General features: G+C 42.0%; 1 protein-coding gene across 1 annotated transcript in view; it reads right to left on the minus strand.

Moving 5' to 3' along the window:
- nub1 (negative regulator of ubiquitin-like proteins 1) overlaps positions 1 to 11,055 on the minus strand; it is a 17,792-nt gene extending 6,737 nt beyond the window's left edge. The window contains exons 1-10 of the mRNA XM_071898706.2: positions 10,968 to 11,055; positions 9,618 to 9,739; positions 8,818 to 8,985; positions 6,878 to 6,942; positions 5,991 to 6,055; positions 4,867 to 5,031; positions 4,076 to 4,164; positions 3,630 to 3,736; positions 2,201 to 2,387; positions 1,296 to 1,403 (exon numbers count right to left, since the gene is read on the minus strand). Coding sequence (XP_071754807.2) covers positions 1,296 to 1,403; positions 2,201 to 2,387; positions 3,630 to 3,736; positions 4,076 to 4,164; positions 4,867 to 5,031; positions 5,991 to 6,055; positions 6,878 to 6,942; positions 8,818 to 8,985; positions 9,618 to 9,734 — 1,071 coding nt within the window. The 5' untranslated portion in view covers positions 9,735 to 9,739; positions 10,968 to 11,055. The remainder of the gene's footprint in view (positions 1 to 1,295; positions 1,404 to 2,200; positions 2,388 to 3,629; positions 3,737 to 4,075; positions 4,165 to 4,866; positions 5,032 to 5,990; positions 6,056 to 6,877; positions 6,943 to 8,817; positions 8,986 to 9,617; positions 9,740 to 10,967) is intronic.
- Between the last annotated feature and the right edge of the window lie 3,841 nt (positions 11,056 to 14,896).

A 14,896-nucleotide genomic window follows, 5' to 3' on the forward strand; every position in this document is an offset into this window, starting at 1 on the left:
TAAATGTAGATTACCAAGTCAAGTCCAAGTCAAGTCCAAGTCATTAATGTCAAGTCTCAAGTCTAAATGTAGAACAGCAAGTCAAGTCAGAACAAATCAAGAGTCCAGTATCAATTTAATATCTTAAAGAAAACTAAATATCTAGGACTTTTCAATGCAATATGGTTTTAATAGGATAAAAACTTGGTAAGAGCATCATGAGTTTGATTTCTATAATCAGTTTCAACTTCAATAAATTCAATCATTCCATACAAATTCAGAAAACAGAATTTAAATTCAGTCGTCCGCTGGAACAAATCTCATCACTTTCAATCTGAGTCATTTACACAAACACAAGATCTCAAGTCAAGACTTTAGAAACCTTTTCAAGTCATCAAAGTACAAGTCAGAGTCAAGTCCCAAGTCACCAGAACCCAAGTCAAGTCAAGTCTCAAGTCTTCTCTTCATGCATCAAGTCTCAAGCAATTAAAACTGTGACTCGAGTCCAAGTCATGTGACTCGAGTCCCCACCTCTGATAAAATAATAACATTAACTATAAAACACAGAGTCCAGACACAGATGACTGTAGAACGTCTCCACCTAGTGGAAATAATAAATATCTATCTAAAGCCAACAAGACTTTTCCGTTGTTATTGTGATAGAATAAATAATAGACTCCAGATGATTCTACCAGACTCAGACTGAATCTACCAGCATTTGGCTGCTGGTCAGACCATTCCATGTTATTCTGCTGTCAGGAACATGAATGGTGATATCAGCTCCATGTTATTCTGCTGTCAGGAACATGAATGGTGATATCAGCTCCATGTTATTCTGCTGTCAGGAACATGAATGGTGATATCAGCTCCATGTTATTCTGCTGTCAGGAACATGAATGGTGATATCAGCTCCATGTTATTCTGCTGTCAGGAACATGAATGGTGATATCAGCTCCATGTTATTCTGCTGTAGTAATCACTAATGAGACTCTTGACCATCACAGTTTCACAAGCTCTCCATCCAAATTATATTATTGTCACTTTGTAACAACATTTTTAAATTGTTGTTTACATTCTAGCAGCCAATGGCATCGCTGGAAAGATTTGAGTCTCAGAAATAAACAGAATTCTGCACAGTCAGACTTTGTTGTCACTGAACTTTTATTGATCACATCCTATCCTGGTTGTATTGATCCTGAACCTCAGATCACGTATCGAATTGTATCAGGAGAGAAACAGATCGTCCATCATATTTCTGTGTCCCGGGACAGAGTTGCAGTGCAGAGTGTTAGGGAGGGTTGTATTCAGACCGGTACCTTGTGCAGCTGGTGTCGGGCCTGAGCGTCGTTCCCTTCGATGTAGGACAGCAGACTCTGGAGGAGGTACAGTCTGAGGAACAACACCTCCTCTCTCCCTGTGTTACCCTGGACACACACACACACACACACACACACACACATCAGAACTAGGTCGAGACCTGTGTGTGTATAAGTGAGAGAGAGGGAGCAAGAAACAGAGGCTAAGCACATGCAAGTGTGTATGACTGATTGACTCTTGGATGGAAGCAGTAAGTAAAACATTTTTTTTAAAAATTCACCAACAAGCATATAGCATCATTAATGACAGGATGACACAATACAGTCACATGTGCTGTTTCCATAGTGTGTGTGTGTGTGAAGCTATGAGCACTATTTGAGAAACATGACACCTGCTCTTACACGATGCTTCCTGGCATGAAAGCAAAGCTCACTATTGAATATCACTACTATTACTACTATTGATAGTTCTTCTCCATCTTGGATCCCTTTACACACAAAAAGGATGTCATTTTCCAATATTGAACATTTTCCCCCAGATGGAAATACAGGATATCTGCAGGTGTAATAAATGGAAAAAATGCAAAAATATAAATCATTAAAAACTGCCTATTTCCAATTGAACTATAAATGAGCAGTATGAGAAACAGTATAGAAGGAAATGAACTGTTAAGTCCAATCATCAAGCAAAATTTAACTTGATAAGAGAAAAGGTGAAAAACATTACGCACGCTAATAACTGTATTCAGACATTTTAATTCTTTTTTAGGGCCTTAAATTTTGATGATTTAAGACTTTTTCAGACTTTTACGGAGCTGCAGACACCCTGAAATCTGTTGTGAGTGAAACCTCCTCCTCTCTCTGTGTGTGTGTGTGTGTGTGTGTGTGAGTGTGTGTGACAGCACCTTGATCATGAGCAGCCTCTGCTGCTGCTCTCCGTAGCAGGTGAGGAAGCAGTCCTCGGCCCGCTGCAGCCGGACGCGCCCGTCGTCCAGGCAGGACAGCGCCTCCAGCGCCCGGTAGCACCACACGATGTCCAGCTGCAGCACCGCGTAGTTATCCACCGAGCCCAGCAGCCCCGAGCCGCACCGCCTGCACACACACACACACACACACACACACACACACACACACACACACACACTTTACATTCAATTCCTACATCATCAGTGTTTTAAACAGCGTTCCTGCACTTATTTTACAGTTCAATTCCCAAACCTTTCCATAACTTTTCCATAACAAACCAAATTTTGTATTTATAATACAATATTTGTATTACAGGCGCTGTAATGTAAAGCAACTTTTACAAACGCTATATTGAACATTTTATTTGTTTGAGACTCACAGCAACCGTTTTGCAGACAAATTGCATTTATTTTTTGTCGCATTTTTCCAAATGACTCCTGCAATTTTTATTTTCAAGTTTACAAAAACGATAAACTTGGTATCATTTAGGGCTGCAACTAACGATTATTTTCATTGTCGATTAATCTGTTGATTATTTTCTCGATTAATCGATTAGTTGTTTAGTCTATAAAATGTCAGAAAATGGTGAAAAATGTCGATCAGTGTTTCCCAAAGCCCAAGATGACGTCCTCAAATGTCTTGTTTTGTCCACAACCCAAAGATATTCAGTTTACTGTCATAGAGGAGTAAAGAAACCAGAAAATATTCACATTTCAGAAGCTGGAATCAGAGAATTTTGACTTATTTTTCTTAAAAAATTACTCAAACCGATTAATCGATTATCAAAATAGTTGGCAATTAATTTAATAGTTGATAACTAATCGATTAATTGATTAATCGTTGCAGCTCTAGTATCATTATATAAAAATTACCCATTTTTGTCACATTTTCTCAAATTCCTGGAGGTGGAGACCAACCTTTACAAATGCTTTGACATTAAACATCTGATTTGATCAGTTGCATTTTAGCCTCCTCATTTTTGTTTGTACAAAAAATGATAAACTTAGTGTCATTATTTAAACTTTCATGACTTTTCCAAAGGTTTAATGATATTTTCGAAGGATTTTCATGACCATGGGAACCTTGCTATAAGTGACCCACGGTAAGGTTGTCAGGGGTCAGAGGTCACGGCACCTTGACTATATTCCTGTGACCCTAGAAGGATCATGTAAGAGAGACATGCTGGAAAAGACATAAAATAACAGCAGAGGAATTCTGTTAGAATAGAAATATTAGATGTCCTGCTGTACTGTAGTTTTCTATCTGTGCGGTGCAGTAGAGTTGTTTCTCTACATCCTGCAGTGTGTTTTGTATCATTATATTTAATATCAGAGTGTGTAAATGTGGAGTTGTAAATCATCTTCCCACCCAAACTGTTCGTCGGCCTGCAGCAGGTGACAGAGAGCGTTGTCGTACTGCTTCCTCTTCATCAGAGAACGGCCTTTCTCATGGAAACCCATGGCAAGGATCAGAGCCTGGAGAACACACACACACACACACACACACACACACACACACACACCTTGATGACCGACACACAGGCTTTGATATTCAATGAAAACGATCTGCACGTTTTTCAAAGCGACAAACATACTCAGAAAAAAGCAGATGATTGTAAGCAGATAATGGATGCAGTTTGTTTCAGCTCAGCTTGTGTTTCCATTTGAGCACACAGTGAAAAAAATATTTACTTCTGCATACTGATGAATCTGGTCCAGATGTTTTCTCCTCTGCTCCTTTCAAAATAAAAGCGCTCGGTGGTTCAAGACTAACAAATATCAACACACACACACACACACACTCTCTCTCTCTACCTTCTTCTCGTTGTGAGGGATCTTGAGTGGGTTTCCCTTCTGGTCAGCGATCTCCAGGAAGGGCGTGGTCTCTGGGTCTTCACTGCCGTCTGACAGAGCAACAGCATGGAGGGATAATAAGGATTATAATGCAGCGATATCTAAACCAGGGATTCCCAAACATTTTCCCCAACACATTTTCATGGCCAGACCCTCAGACAGATACCCAGATAGATCACAGACCCCCATTTAAGTCCGAGGGAAGATTTTGTCTGAGATATCCTGCTGTAATCCTGCTGTTTCATCAAAATATCTCCAGTAAATCCAGTTTGTGGAAACGATACGGAGAGCGACCGACGTATTTCTCTCGGCGGCCCGGAAAGCGGCGGCACCGACCGTTTCCACTCGGCGGATCGTCTTCTACCGAACTCTACTGTTTACGATCCGACCCGACCGTCCAGAACCAGATCGCTCCGCCGGGAACCGACTTTCACCCCACAGCGGTCTGCGCTGCGGCAGAGAGAAATAGTTCTGTGATTTCCTGATTAGTGAAAGTTGAGTAACGGAGGAACTGAGTCTGTTTCCTCTCGACTCTGTGGAGACACAGACGGCTTTTCTGGAGATATTCTGACAAACAGTTTGGACTCGTTGTTGCAGCAAGAGGCAGCGGAGCTTCAACTGACAGCTGACTGGAGACAATACTGTCTGTGGCTCCAACAGCTACAGACAATACTGTCTGTGGGTCCACGAGCTACAGCAGGAGGGGTTAGGGTTAGATGGACTGGTCCTTTCCAGCAGTGACTCAGCCCTACCTCTCTCTGACAGGATCTGGAAGCCTTTCTGTGTCCTCTGCAGGCTCTCGTTCTGGTTCTTCTTCTTCTCCTCCTCGGCGGTCTGTCGTTTCCTCTCGGCGTCGCTCACCTTCAGCACCATCACCTTACTGTGGTTCTTCACACCCTGCTCCTCCAGGCGCTGGTCTGAGCAACACACACACACACAAACACACACACACACACACACACTTGAAAATACTGGAGGGTTTCATCCCAAAACACACTGCTAAATAAGATCGTACACAGAAAACACAGAGTGCCAGCAGAGAGACACAAACAATTAACCCACTTAGAGAAATTCACCAGTTCATCAATTAAAACATTCACACTTTAAATTAATTGTTTACTTTATCAGATTCCTGGAATTAAAATAAATAACTACTAAACTAAAGAACTAAAATCAATCAAAACATTTTATCATATATATCTGAAGAGTTTTAGACCCAAAATAAGATATCCACTGTTTGAAAACCAACACTATCAATATCAAGTGATGATTATCAGGTAACATTTTTTTTTTTTTTTTTAAACCAGTCCACATATCTTTTTATCTTTTTATGGTGCCTTCTTTTTAACTTGTTTTAATTTACTTTATGAGCATGATTTTTATTTGATTGTTAAAGCAATTTGTAAACTCTGTTTACAATAATTTGTCACCGAACCACTGGATTCAGTTTTGAATGAAATTCATAAATATGCACAGTGGATATCAATCAAAACTTTAACTTTCTGCAAAGAAGAAAGATAGAAAATGTCTGAAACCATTGTAGTAGAGTCTTATCATAAACGCAAAAGAGTCTCCTACTAAATATCAACGGAAGGGTTTGTTTTAGTTTTACATTTTTAATTGAGTAGTATTTAGTTTTTACCTTCATTTTGCTGAGTGCTACATCCAAAGTGAAATGAAAGTGTTTTAATGACTTTTCATTTCAGGCCACACGGCAGTAAAAACTACAAACTCTGAACGGGTGTGTTGACCTTTGACGTCCACTGTGTGTTATCTGTGTGTTATCTGTGTATTATCTGTGTATTATCTGTAGAGCTGCTATTCACACATCCAGGACTGTGATGCTAACAGCTAACAGCTAACAGCTAACACTCACCAGCAGACAGAGTTTTCCCGTTCAGGATCAGCTTGATGGATTTGAGGCCGTACTCCTCTCCGATCCTACAGGAAAAGACCAAACACACTCAACCTGCTACTGAACCTCTGAAACCATCTGATAGAATAACATCAGCTCAAGTCTGTCTGAAAAGATAATCAGGATTATTCTGCAAGCTACAGTATATACACTCACGGCCACTTTATTAGGTACACCTAGCTAGTACCGGCTGGTCATCTGTTGCTGTAGCCCATTTATCAGAAGGGCCAACAGGTTGTGTGTTGTCTGTTGTAAAGACTGTTATTGGAGCATTTGTCTTTCTGTCAGCTTGAACCAGTCTGCCTCTGACCTCTGACCTCTGACCTTGCTCATTAACAAGCTGTTTTCTGTGTAAACTCTACTGTCTGCAGTGTGAAAATCCCAGGAGGGCAGCAGCTGTTTGTGATGCTGAACCAACAGTCAGACCAAAACACCGAACCAGTGCATGCTTTATATATCGAGCTGCTGTTTGGAGGAGCAGGCTGTTTGTGTTAATGAGCCGGTGTACCTAATGAAGTGGCCGTGGAGTGCATAGCCTTACAACCTAGTACTTTAGACGGTGTTCTTTACTGGTTAGGATGAAATAAGATGAACTTTGTTGATCCCCAGGGGAAACTGGGTCAGTACAGCAGCAGTAAAGTAACACGATGCAGTCAGTCAGGTCAGACCGGCCAGCGCTGCGTCTCTCTGTCTCACTGCACAGACACTGAGCTGAGACCTGCTGCAGGAGGATCTGTCAGACTGATCTGGACTGAACTGAACTGAACTGACCTGAACTGAACTGGACTGAACTGGACTGACCTGAACTGAACTGAACTGAACTGACCTGAAGTGAACTGTGTTCCTACCTGTCCATCACCTGCTGAACACACACATCCAGCCTGCTCTCCAGGTAGTTCTTCTTCCTGGGATCCTACAAACAAACAATTACTACTGTTATTATTATTGTTAGCTGTTGTAGTAAAAAACAACAGTACCAGTAGTAGTAGTGATGGTAATAGTAGTACTACTAGTAGTAGTAGCAGTAGTAGAAGTAGTAGTAGTGGTGGTAGTAGTGGTAGTAATAGCAGTACTAATAGTAGTAGTAGTATTGGCAGTAGTAGTAGTAATCGTAGCAGTAGTAGTAGTAATAATAGCAGTACTAATATTAGCAGTAGTAGTAGTAATCGTAGCAGTAGTAGTAGTAATAATAGCAGTACTAATATTAGCAGTAGTAGTAGTACTAGAAGTGGTACTAATAGTAGTAGTACTAGCAGTACTAATAGTAGTAGTAGTAGTAACAGCAGTAGTAGTAGCAGTATTAGTAGTAGTAGCAGTATTAATAGTAGTGCTAATAGTAGTAGTAGTAGTAGTAGCGGTATTTAAATAATTAGCATTCATTTGAAGTCTTGATAATTATAATTCATTCTGTTCTCTCTGTCTCAATTTCATTTTTTTTTTTTTTTTTGTCAAAATATCTCCAAAAAAGCCGTTTGTAGGCTCCACAGTGGAGTTTTTAAAAAAAAAATTATTAAGAGTTTCATTGTTCATTTTCACCATTATACAAAACACACAATAGACAAGGAAATCACGTGAGGTGACAGGTGAAGATGGCACGCTAGACGCCAAATCGGCTCCCCGCATTTCATGATTTGCTCTAAATGTACCGAGTGGACACAGACTTAATTGTCGGACTTTGTTAACATATTGTAAAAACACTCGGGAATTACTAAAACCAACCGAATTACCAGAAGCAGTAAGAAGAAAATAGACTCAAACGTGTTTGGTTTAGCCGGTAACATGGCAACCCGCACGCCCAAACTGGCCTACGCCGCCGAGCAACAACAGGTGGACAACGAGGACGAGCTGGCAGACACTCCTGAATGGGACAGAAACATCGCTTCACAGCTCAAACACATCAGAGAAGATTTTGGAACTAAAATGGACAGCATGGCCGAGTCAATCACCAGCCTCAGTAAAGATACTAGAGCTATGCTTAACAGATTGGGCAACGCGGAACGCCGAATTGGGGAGCTGGAGGACAAGGTAGAGAGCTCCACCACCGAGCTATCCCAAACTACCAAGCAGATCCAGACTCTACAGCAAAAAATGGATGACATGGAGAACAGAAGCCGCCGTAACAACTTAAGGCTCGTGGGGCTGAGAGAAGGTACTGAGGCGGGTGATATCTATACTGTGTCGGACAAGATCCTACGCTACACACTGGAGACAGATCGTGCACATCGCACACTGAGACCAATGTCAAATCCTGACCGGCCTCCGCAAGTTCATTGTTCGACCATATAGTAAATAGTAACTGATTACATTCGCTCTAGCAATTAAGACTTGTTAAGTAACACAACTCTTCTTTCCCTTCTCCTCTCATTTGTTTTGCTTATTCTCTGACCACTTTCTATATCTCAGGCTCAGGTACCTGCCTCCGCTTGAGAAGGCTTGTGTTATCTTTATTACTGTCTTGTTGTTTTGTTATGCAGTGTTGTCTTTTGAATTTCCTCAATTTCAATTTTCAATTTCAACTCGCTTTATTGGCACGACAAGTACATTCCTGTGTTGCCAAAGTGAACGGATGAAAAAGATAATCAATAAAAGACAATAAATAGATTTCACAACACAACAAAACAAATCTCTCACTCTCTTCCCCCCCTCTCTCTCTCTGTCCCCCCCCTCTCTCCCCCCCCCTCTCTCTCTCTCTCTCTCTCTCTCCCCCCTCTCTCTCTCTCTCTCTCTCTCTCTCTCTCTCTCTCTCTCTCTCTCTCTCTCTCCCCCCCCCCCCCCCCCTCTCTCTCACCCCCTTGTTGTCTCTGGGCAGCAGCAGCTCCAGCGTTGCCACGCAGGTTTCTCTGTAGGTTTTGTTTCCTTTCCCTCTCTTCACAGCCTGCGCTCTGATGGACTCCAGAGCTCCGCCCACCTCCGACTCCGCCAGGCCCACCAGAGGGGCGAAGCGCTGGGCCAGCTCCTGAAACCACCACACACACACACACGCACACACACACACACACACACACACAAGTTTATTACTGTTCTTCGTTCTGTAATCTGCTAGTTTTGGTTTCTGTTTCACTGTGCCTCATTTAACTCTGCTTTCAGATGAGTCAAATTAAAGGGGAATGCCACCCATTTCAAGGATTCATGTTATTTATCTTATTTATCTGCCTCAGGACCGTTCAGTCAATACTTGTGAACTTGCTCCACTCTTTCCTGAAGCTAGAAATCAGAGAGAAAACCCTTGAACTTGTGATGTGACTGGGATGTAAAACCGGCAGCTGCTCCATTGACAATGAATGGGGCAGCAGTGACTTTGTGGAGCCATAAGATGCTGAGTTGAATTGTCATATGAAAATTAAGTTCATATTCCAGCATTGCTAACAGATACAAACCAGAATTTAAACCACATTTGGGAGCAAGAATTCACACAGAAACCTTATGGGTGAAGAAAGTCAACGCCCCATTCACTGTCTAGCAGAGCCAGATTTTACATCCCAGTGACGTCACAAGTTTAAGGGTCAGTTCTGCAGTTTGTCGCTTTAGGAAACAGTGATGCAGGTTCACAAGTATTTACTGATTATTATGTTTTCCTCTCCTCTCTACCTGCATGTGCTGCAGCCCCGGCTCGTTGCTGTCGTCGGTGAACGGCGGGTTCCACAGCTGGATCTTCTCCTGCTTCAGGAGGTTCTTCAGCTTCGCCTCGATGTTCTGCTCCGCCATCGCCTCTGACACAGAGCAGGGAGAGGAGAGAGAGGAGAGGAGAGAGAGAGAGAGAGAGAGACAGAGAACAGACAGAGGAGAACAAAGAGAGGAGAGGAGAGGAAAGGAGCGGGAGGAGAGGAAAGTGAAAGTTAGAAACAGGGAGGAATCCCCCCTCTGGGAGGAGTCTGACGGTCATCGCTCCACTCTGGAAACTCGTCTCTTAAAGCAACATTTCACTTAGTTTTAACATGGAAGTTATTGGTCACTTGACCGCCATGAAAACCAGAATATAAACTACTCTTTTTACTTCTCGTTCATTTGAATGGAAACTGACATTGAACACGTTGGTGAACAGATTCAACAACAGATCCTGCTGTAAGACAATAAAGCAGCAACTGGTCTGTTGTCATTTTGCATTTCTATTCTTGGTTTACACTAAAATCAGTTTTTAAAAATAAAAGTAGATCCGGTCTCCCAAACAGGAACTATCTCTCCTAAATGATATCCCTCCGCTATGTTCATATATCAGAACAAATCTGATTTATTCTGGTCTTGTGAAGGTAATTTGTTAAAATGGCTTTTCAAAGAACAGGTCTTTATTTTGTAACCTTAATTATGTGTAAATATTGTAATCATATGGAGACAAAGCTTGGCTTGTTGATTGTAAGGGTCACGCTGGACTTATGTATGTGATGAAGACAAACAAATATTATGTGATGTGATGTATTATGTGAATGTATCTGACAAATAAACACACTTGAACCTGAACTTATCCTCCTCTACCTGCACTAATATGATCTCAAAAACCCCTTCTGCCTGTCTCTCATTTTATTTCTTCTCCCCTAGCACTTCTCTAACATGATCACTCAGGCATGTAGGCGGGGTGCTGTGACCTTACTGGTAATATTGGCGATCTAGAAACTGAAAAGTGGAAAGACAAGACAGCTAAATTACTCCAATGTAAGCTTAACCAAAGCTAATGCTAGTTAACGTTTAGAAAAAAATAGAGGCTAACAAAAACCGTTGTGCTTTGAGTCTCCCGGTTTGTGGCCAATTTCGACGTGCGAACTTAACGGGCTAGCTAGCGTTTACTGTCAGACTGCAACTCATCACACGGTTAGCTAACGTTACCTGCCGACTTTATAACAACAACGCTACTAGCTTCAAAACAAAGCGGGTTTTCTTAGTTTCCCTCCAATAAAAGTGACAGTCGTCGCTGTTAAAGCAGGAGCAGTGGCTGCTGTGTGCTACCTGGCTGTCAGGAGAGATGTTGTTGAGAGCAGAGAGCTTCGTAGTCGGAGGTTTCTGCTACAGTAACGTTAGCCCTCCGTCTCCAGCTCGTTGTTTTTGTTGTTGTCGTCTCTGACAGAGCTAGGAGGAGGAAGACCTCTCACTCCGACACTACTTCCCGTTCCCGCTTCCGTCTTCACGGATCGCAGCAAACCAGCCTGCTCTCACGTTTTGTTGACCGGAAGCTGGGCCAGTTGCGTACTTTCTAGTTGCGTACTATGGAGGATTGTATCTTCTGCAATATAGACGATCTTCGGTTTTACAGTAAAGGCTGCTACTTTTACGAGTACGGCGCCGTATGAGGGACAAATCTAACTACATAGAAGTGCAACCATGAAGTTTGCCTACATCAGAAGGGTCCTTGTAAGTGAAGACAGTGTGTGGAAGTCTACAGATTTTGATTTATGGAAAAGTGAAAAATGTACTATACAAATTACTTATGTCTATTATTTTCGTTTTTTTCCTCAAATTTTTGCTATTTTCATGTGAAATACTGAATAGTTTTCAGCCTCTCGGCATCCCCTGACACTTGAAAGAAGCTGAAAAGTCTTCCTTTATGGCCATTAATAAAGGTTTTGGCCATTAATAAACATAAAATGTGACACAATTGAGGTTAAGTCTTGCCATATTTTGAGTGTGTCTGAATACTCACAATAATGGGCTTTAGAGTTGATAACAATGAAGGATCATCACCCAGACAGAACCGGCCCTGGGTTTGGCATGCACTCTAAAAAGTAAAGGTGCCAGGTAGACCCACAACGGGTTCTTCAGAGCAATGTCTTAGAGGAACCTTTTGGGTTCCACAAAGCCAGGGTTCTTCAAAGTCAAGAGAGTGACATTGAAACCAACAACCAATTGTCATCTGAATCTGTTTAATTTAAATTCGAAAGCATATGCATACATGATCTTTTATTGAATACATACTTGCATTTATGAGTGTATAACTGATAGTACTTGTTCAATATTATACTCTACAAGTTATGAAACGCAGACCAGGGTTATATCCTCAGCAGCTGTCAACATGAAGTCTCTGCTCCACAGTCCATTCATTCAGGGGCGGTGGAGCAAGCAAAAAAAAAAAAGAAAATTAATGAAATTAAATTAAATCTCAAGACAAATACACAAACTTAACCCAACTTCCCTAAAACACAGTACAACAGTGTAGGGGCAGTTTTTAAAATAAGTGCTTTTGTCACCATCTGCAGTTGCATTACACATCTGCTACCAACCGCTTCTGTCTCCATGATGGAGGAACATGTAGAACTGTGTGTTAGTTAATAAAGTGTAAATCTGTAGAACTGTGTGTTAGTTAATAAAGTGTAAATCTGTAGAACTGTGTGTTAGTTAATAAAGTGTAAATCTGTAGAACTGTGTGTTAGTTAATAAAGTGTAAATCTGTATCAAGCAGCTAGAAGCAGAGAGCAGCTGAGTCAGCTTGTTGTGGTGTGGCTGTAGATCCATTCAGTAACGTTCTCAGTAAAAGTGAATAGTGTGATAAGGTGGATTTGGTTACTGTGACACAGTAAACTGTCTTGTCTTTAGCCCTAGTCTCTCAAAACACTCTGAGTTGTAGCTTGAGAAGAGTCAGCTCAGTTAACCTGAACAAACTGTTAGCTAGCTAACTAGCCGGCAAACACACTGATGTTAATGTGAACACGCTAACGCTAGCTGCTGCTAGATACGTTAGCTAGTGTGCTAATCAGATGTGTTAACAACAAGACAGTGATGTTAGCTGACCAGATACTATGGTTAGCTAGCTAACAAGCTGACATTATCTAAACACTAAATCAATCAGATGGATCAGTGATGAAATGATCAGTTCAGTCAGAAACAGACAGAAATTAACCGTCTGTTCAATTCTGTTGAGACGACAGAAACACAGTCAGCTGTTCAGAGAGCTGAGGACCTCCAACATGGCTGCCAGAGTGTGCATTACCCAGAATCTCTCTCATATGATAAAATAAGAAGAGTTTTTGCACTCCAAGCTGCACTAACCAACACCAAGATTGATCTGGAAGCAAAACCCTCAGCTTGCTCCCCCCATTTGTATGTTAAAGCAACCTAGTGCGCCCAGTGTTGCAGCCACATGTATTGAAGTCCTCGGTACTGAAGAGGAGGCCGACAATCTGAATCAACTGTTATATTACATTGAGCATCTGCAAAACTGATCTGAATAAGAATCAAAATAATCTCTGCACTATAGGCAACTTCAAGCTTTGGCGACCTGAAGTGGCAGCGAGAGAGAGCTGTTTGGATTTTGAAAAGTTTGAAGCACTTCATTACCCAAAGAAAGTATAAAACTGCACACTGCTCGGACCTAAATGTCTTCAACTTAGTGGCGGGTGGGGTGGAGGTGGTGAAAACAGTCTTTTTGCAGTAGGTACAATGACCGTTGGTGGGTCTCAGGATGGAGCTTGTTGCTGCTGTTGTCACTTTGTGTGTGGAGGAGATTTCCTGCCAGTGTCCATACCCAACACCAGAGTTTCATTTCGGCAAATAGAGTCAATCTGCTGCGTCTCAGTTAGTGGGGAGGGGACGCTCTTCTCTGTTGTAATTTAGGCCGATAAACTGGATGGATCGTGCAACTTTAAAGTATTTATCCAATAATTTTAACGATCCACTGACAAGCTAGGAGTACATTCTTCTCTTCCTCACGATGTACTTTTATTGTGAAGTGAACACTGATTTCCAATGTAACACTGATGGACTCGATGGAGGAGAGCATCTCCAGCCTCCTGATGGCATCAGACTTCCGAAAGGTCTTTTCTATGCAGGACGGGTTGTGGTGGTGCTACTGCAGGAAGCCTTAAATCTGAAGCAAAAGTGCTATATTACTGAGCTTCTGCCAAGCATCTGAATAAGCAAGTGCCAAAATTATCTCCATTCATTATCCATTTTCCAATTATCCATTCATTTTAATGTTGAACAGACAATATGAGAAGAGATAAAAAATATGAAGAGCTAATTTCCAAAATACTGTATATCCATTCTGGGAAAAAACACTAATCACCTGAAGTGCATTATTTGATCTCTGTGAAATATGAAGGATCCAGTCTAGTGTTCTCATTTTGTCAACCAAGGACTCTAAGAAATACCTTTAATTTTGTTATAGCACTGATTTTGAAAGAGTAGTTGTCACCTTTAGGCATCCCAAACTGTGGATGTCTCATTTTGGACTGAAACACTTCACATTAATTTGTTCTTCTAGACGCATGGGAACTTTTATTGTGAAGTGAACATTGGCTTTCTGGAATCATTTTGTAGCGTTCATGGGTTTGTCAGAAAGAGGAGTACATCCCCAGCCTCCTGGCGGCCTCAGACTTCCTTGGGGTCTTCCTGTGTGGGAAGGGGTAGTAGTGCTGGTGCTGGTCGGGGCCCAGAGGCTGCAACCCCCCAAAACTCGGCTGCCTGGTGAGTCGAAGCGCCGGGGCCGAGGACTTCCTGGGACTTCGCAACACTGGAGTGCTGTTCCTTCTATTCGCTGGCTCGTTCTCCTTGTTCTTCTTCTTCACCTCTTCTTCATCCAGATTGGCGGTGGAACTGCTGGGAGAACATGTGACGGAAGCAACGGGGGTGGAGCTTTCGTCAGAGCTGGTAAGAGAGCCTGCGACTGAATGCTCTCGAGAACTGCTGAATGAACTGCTGACTGAACTGTTGACTGAACTGCTGAATGAACTGCTGACTGAACTGTTGACTGAACTGTTGACTGAAATGTTGACTGAACGGCCTCTGGAACTGCTGAAGGAGCCGTCGATGTGATCTTCTTTGGAGCCGTCACCGGAATTTTGCTTAGAAGTGTCGAGGGACACTAGGATTGGACCCATGTTGGAACTGTCAGTGGAACTGTTGAAGTGATCTCCCTTGGAACTGTTGAAGGAATCATTGATTGG

This window comes from Centroberyx gerrardi, chromosome 22, assembly GCF_048128805.1.
Source record: "Centroberyx gerrardi isolate f3 chromosome 22, fCenGer3.hap1.cur.20231027, whole genome shotgun sequence".
In the NCBI taxonomy this organism is placed as follows: Eukaryota; Metazoa; Chordata; class Actinopteri; order Beryciformes; family Berycidae; genus Centroberyx; species Centroberyx gerrardi.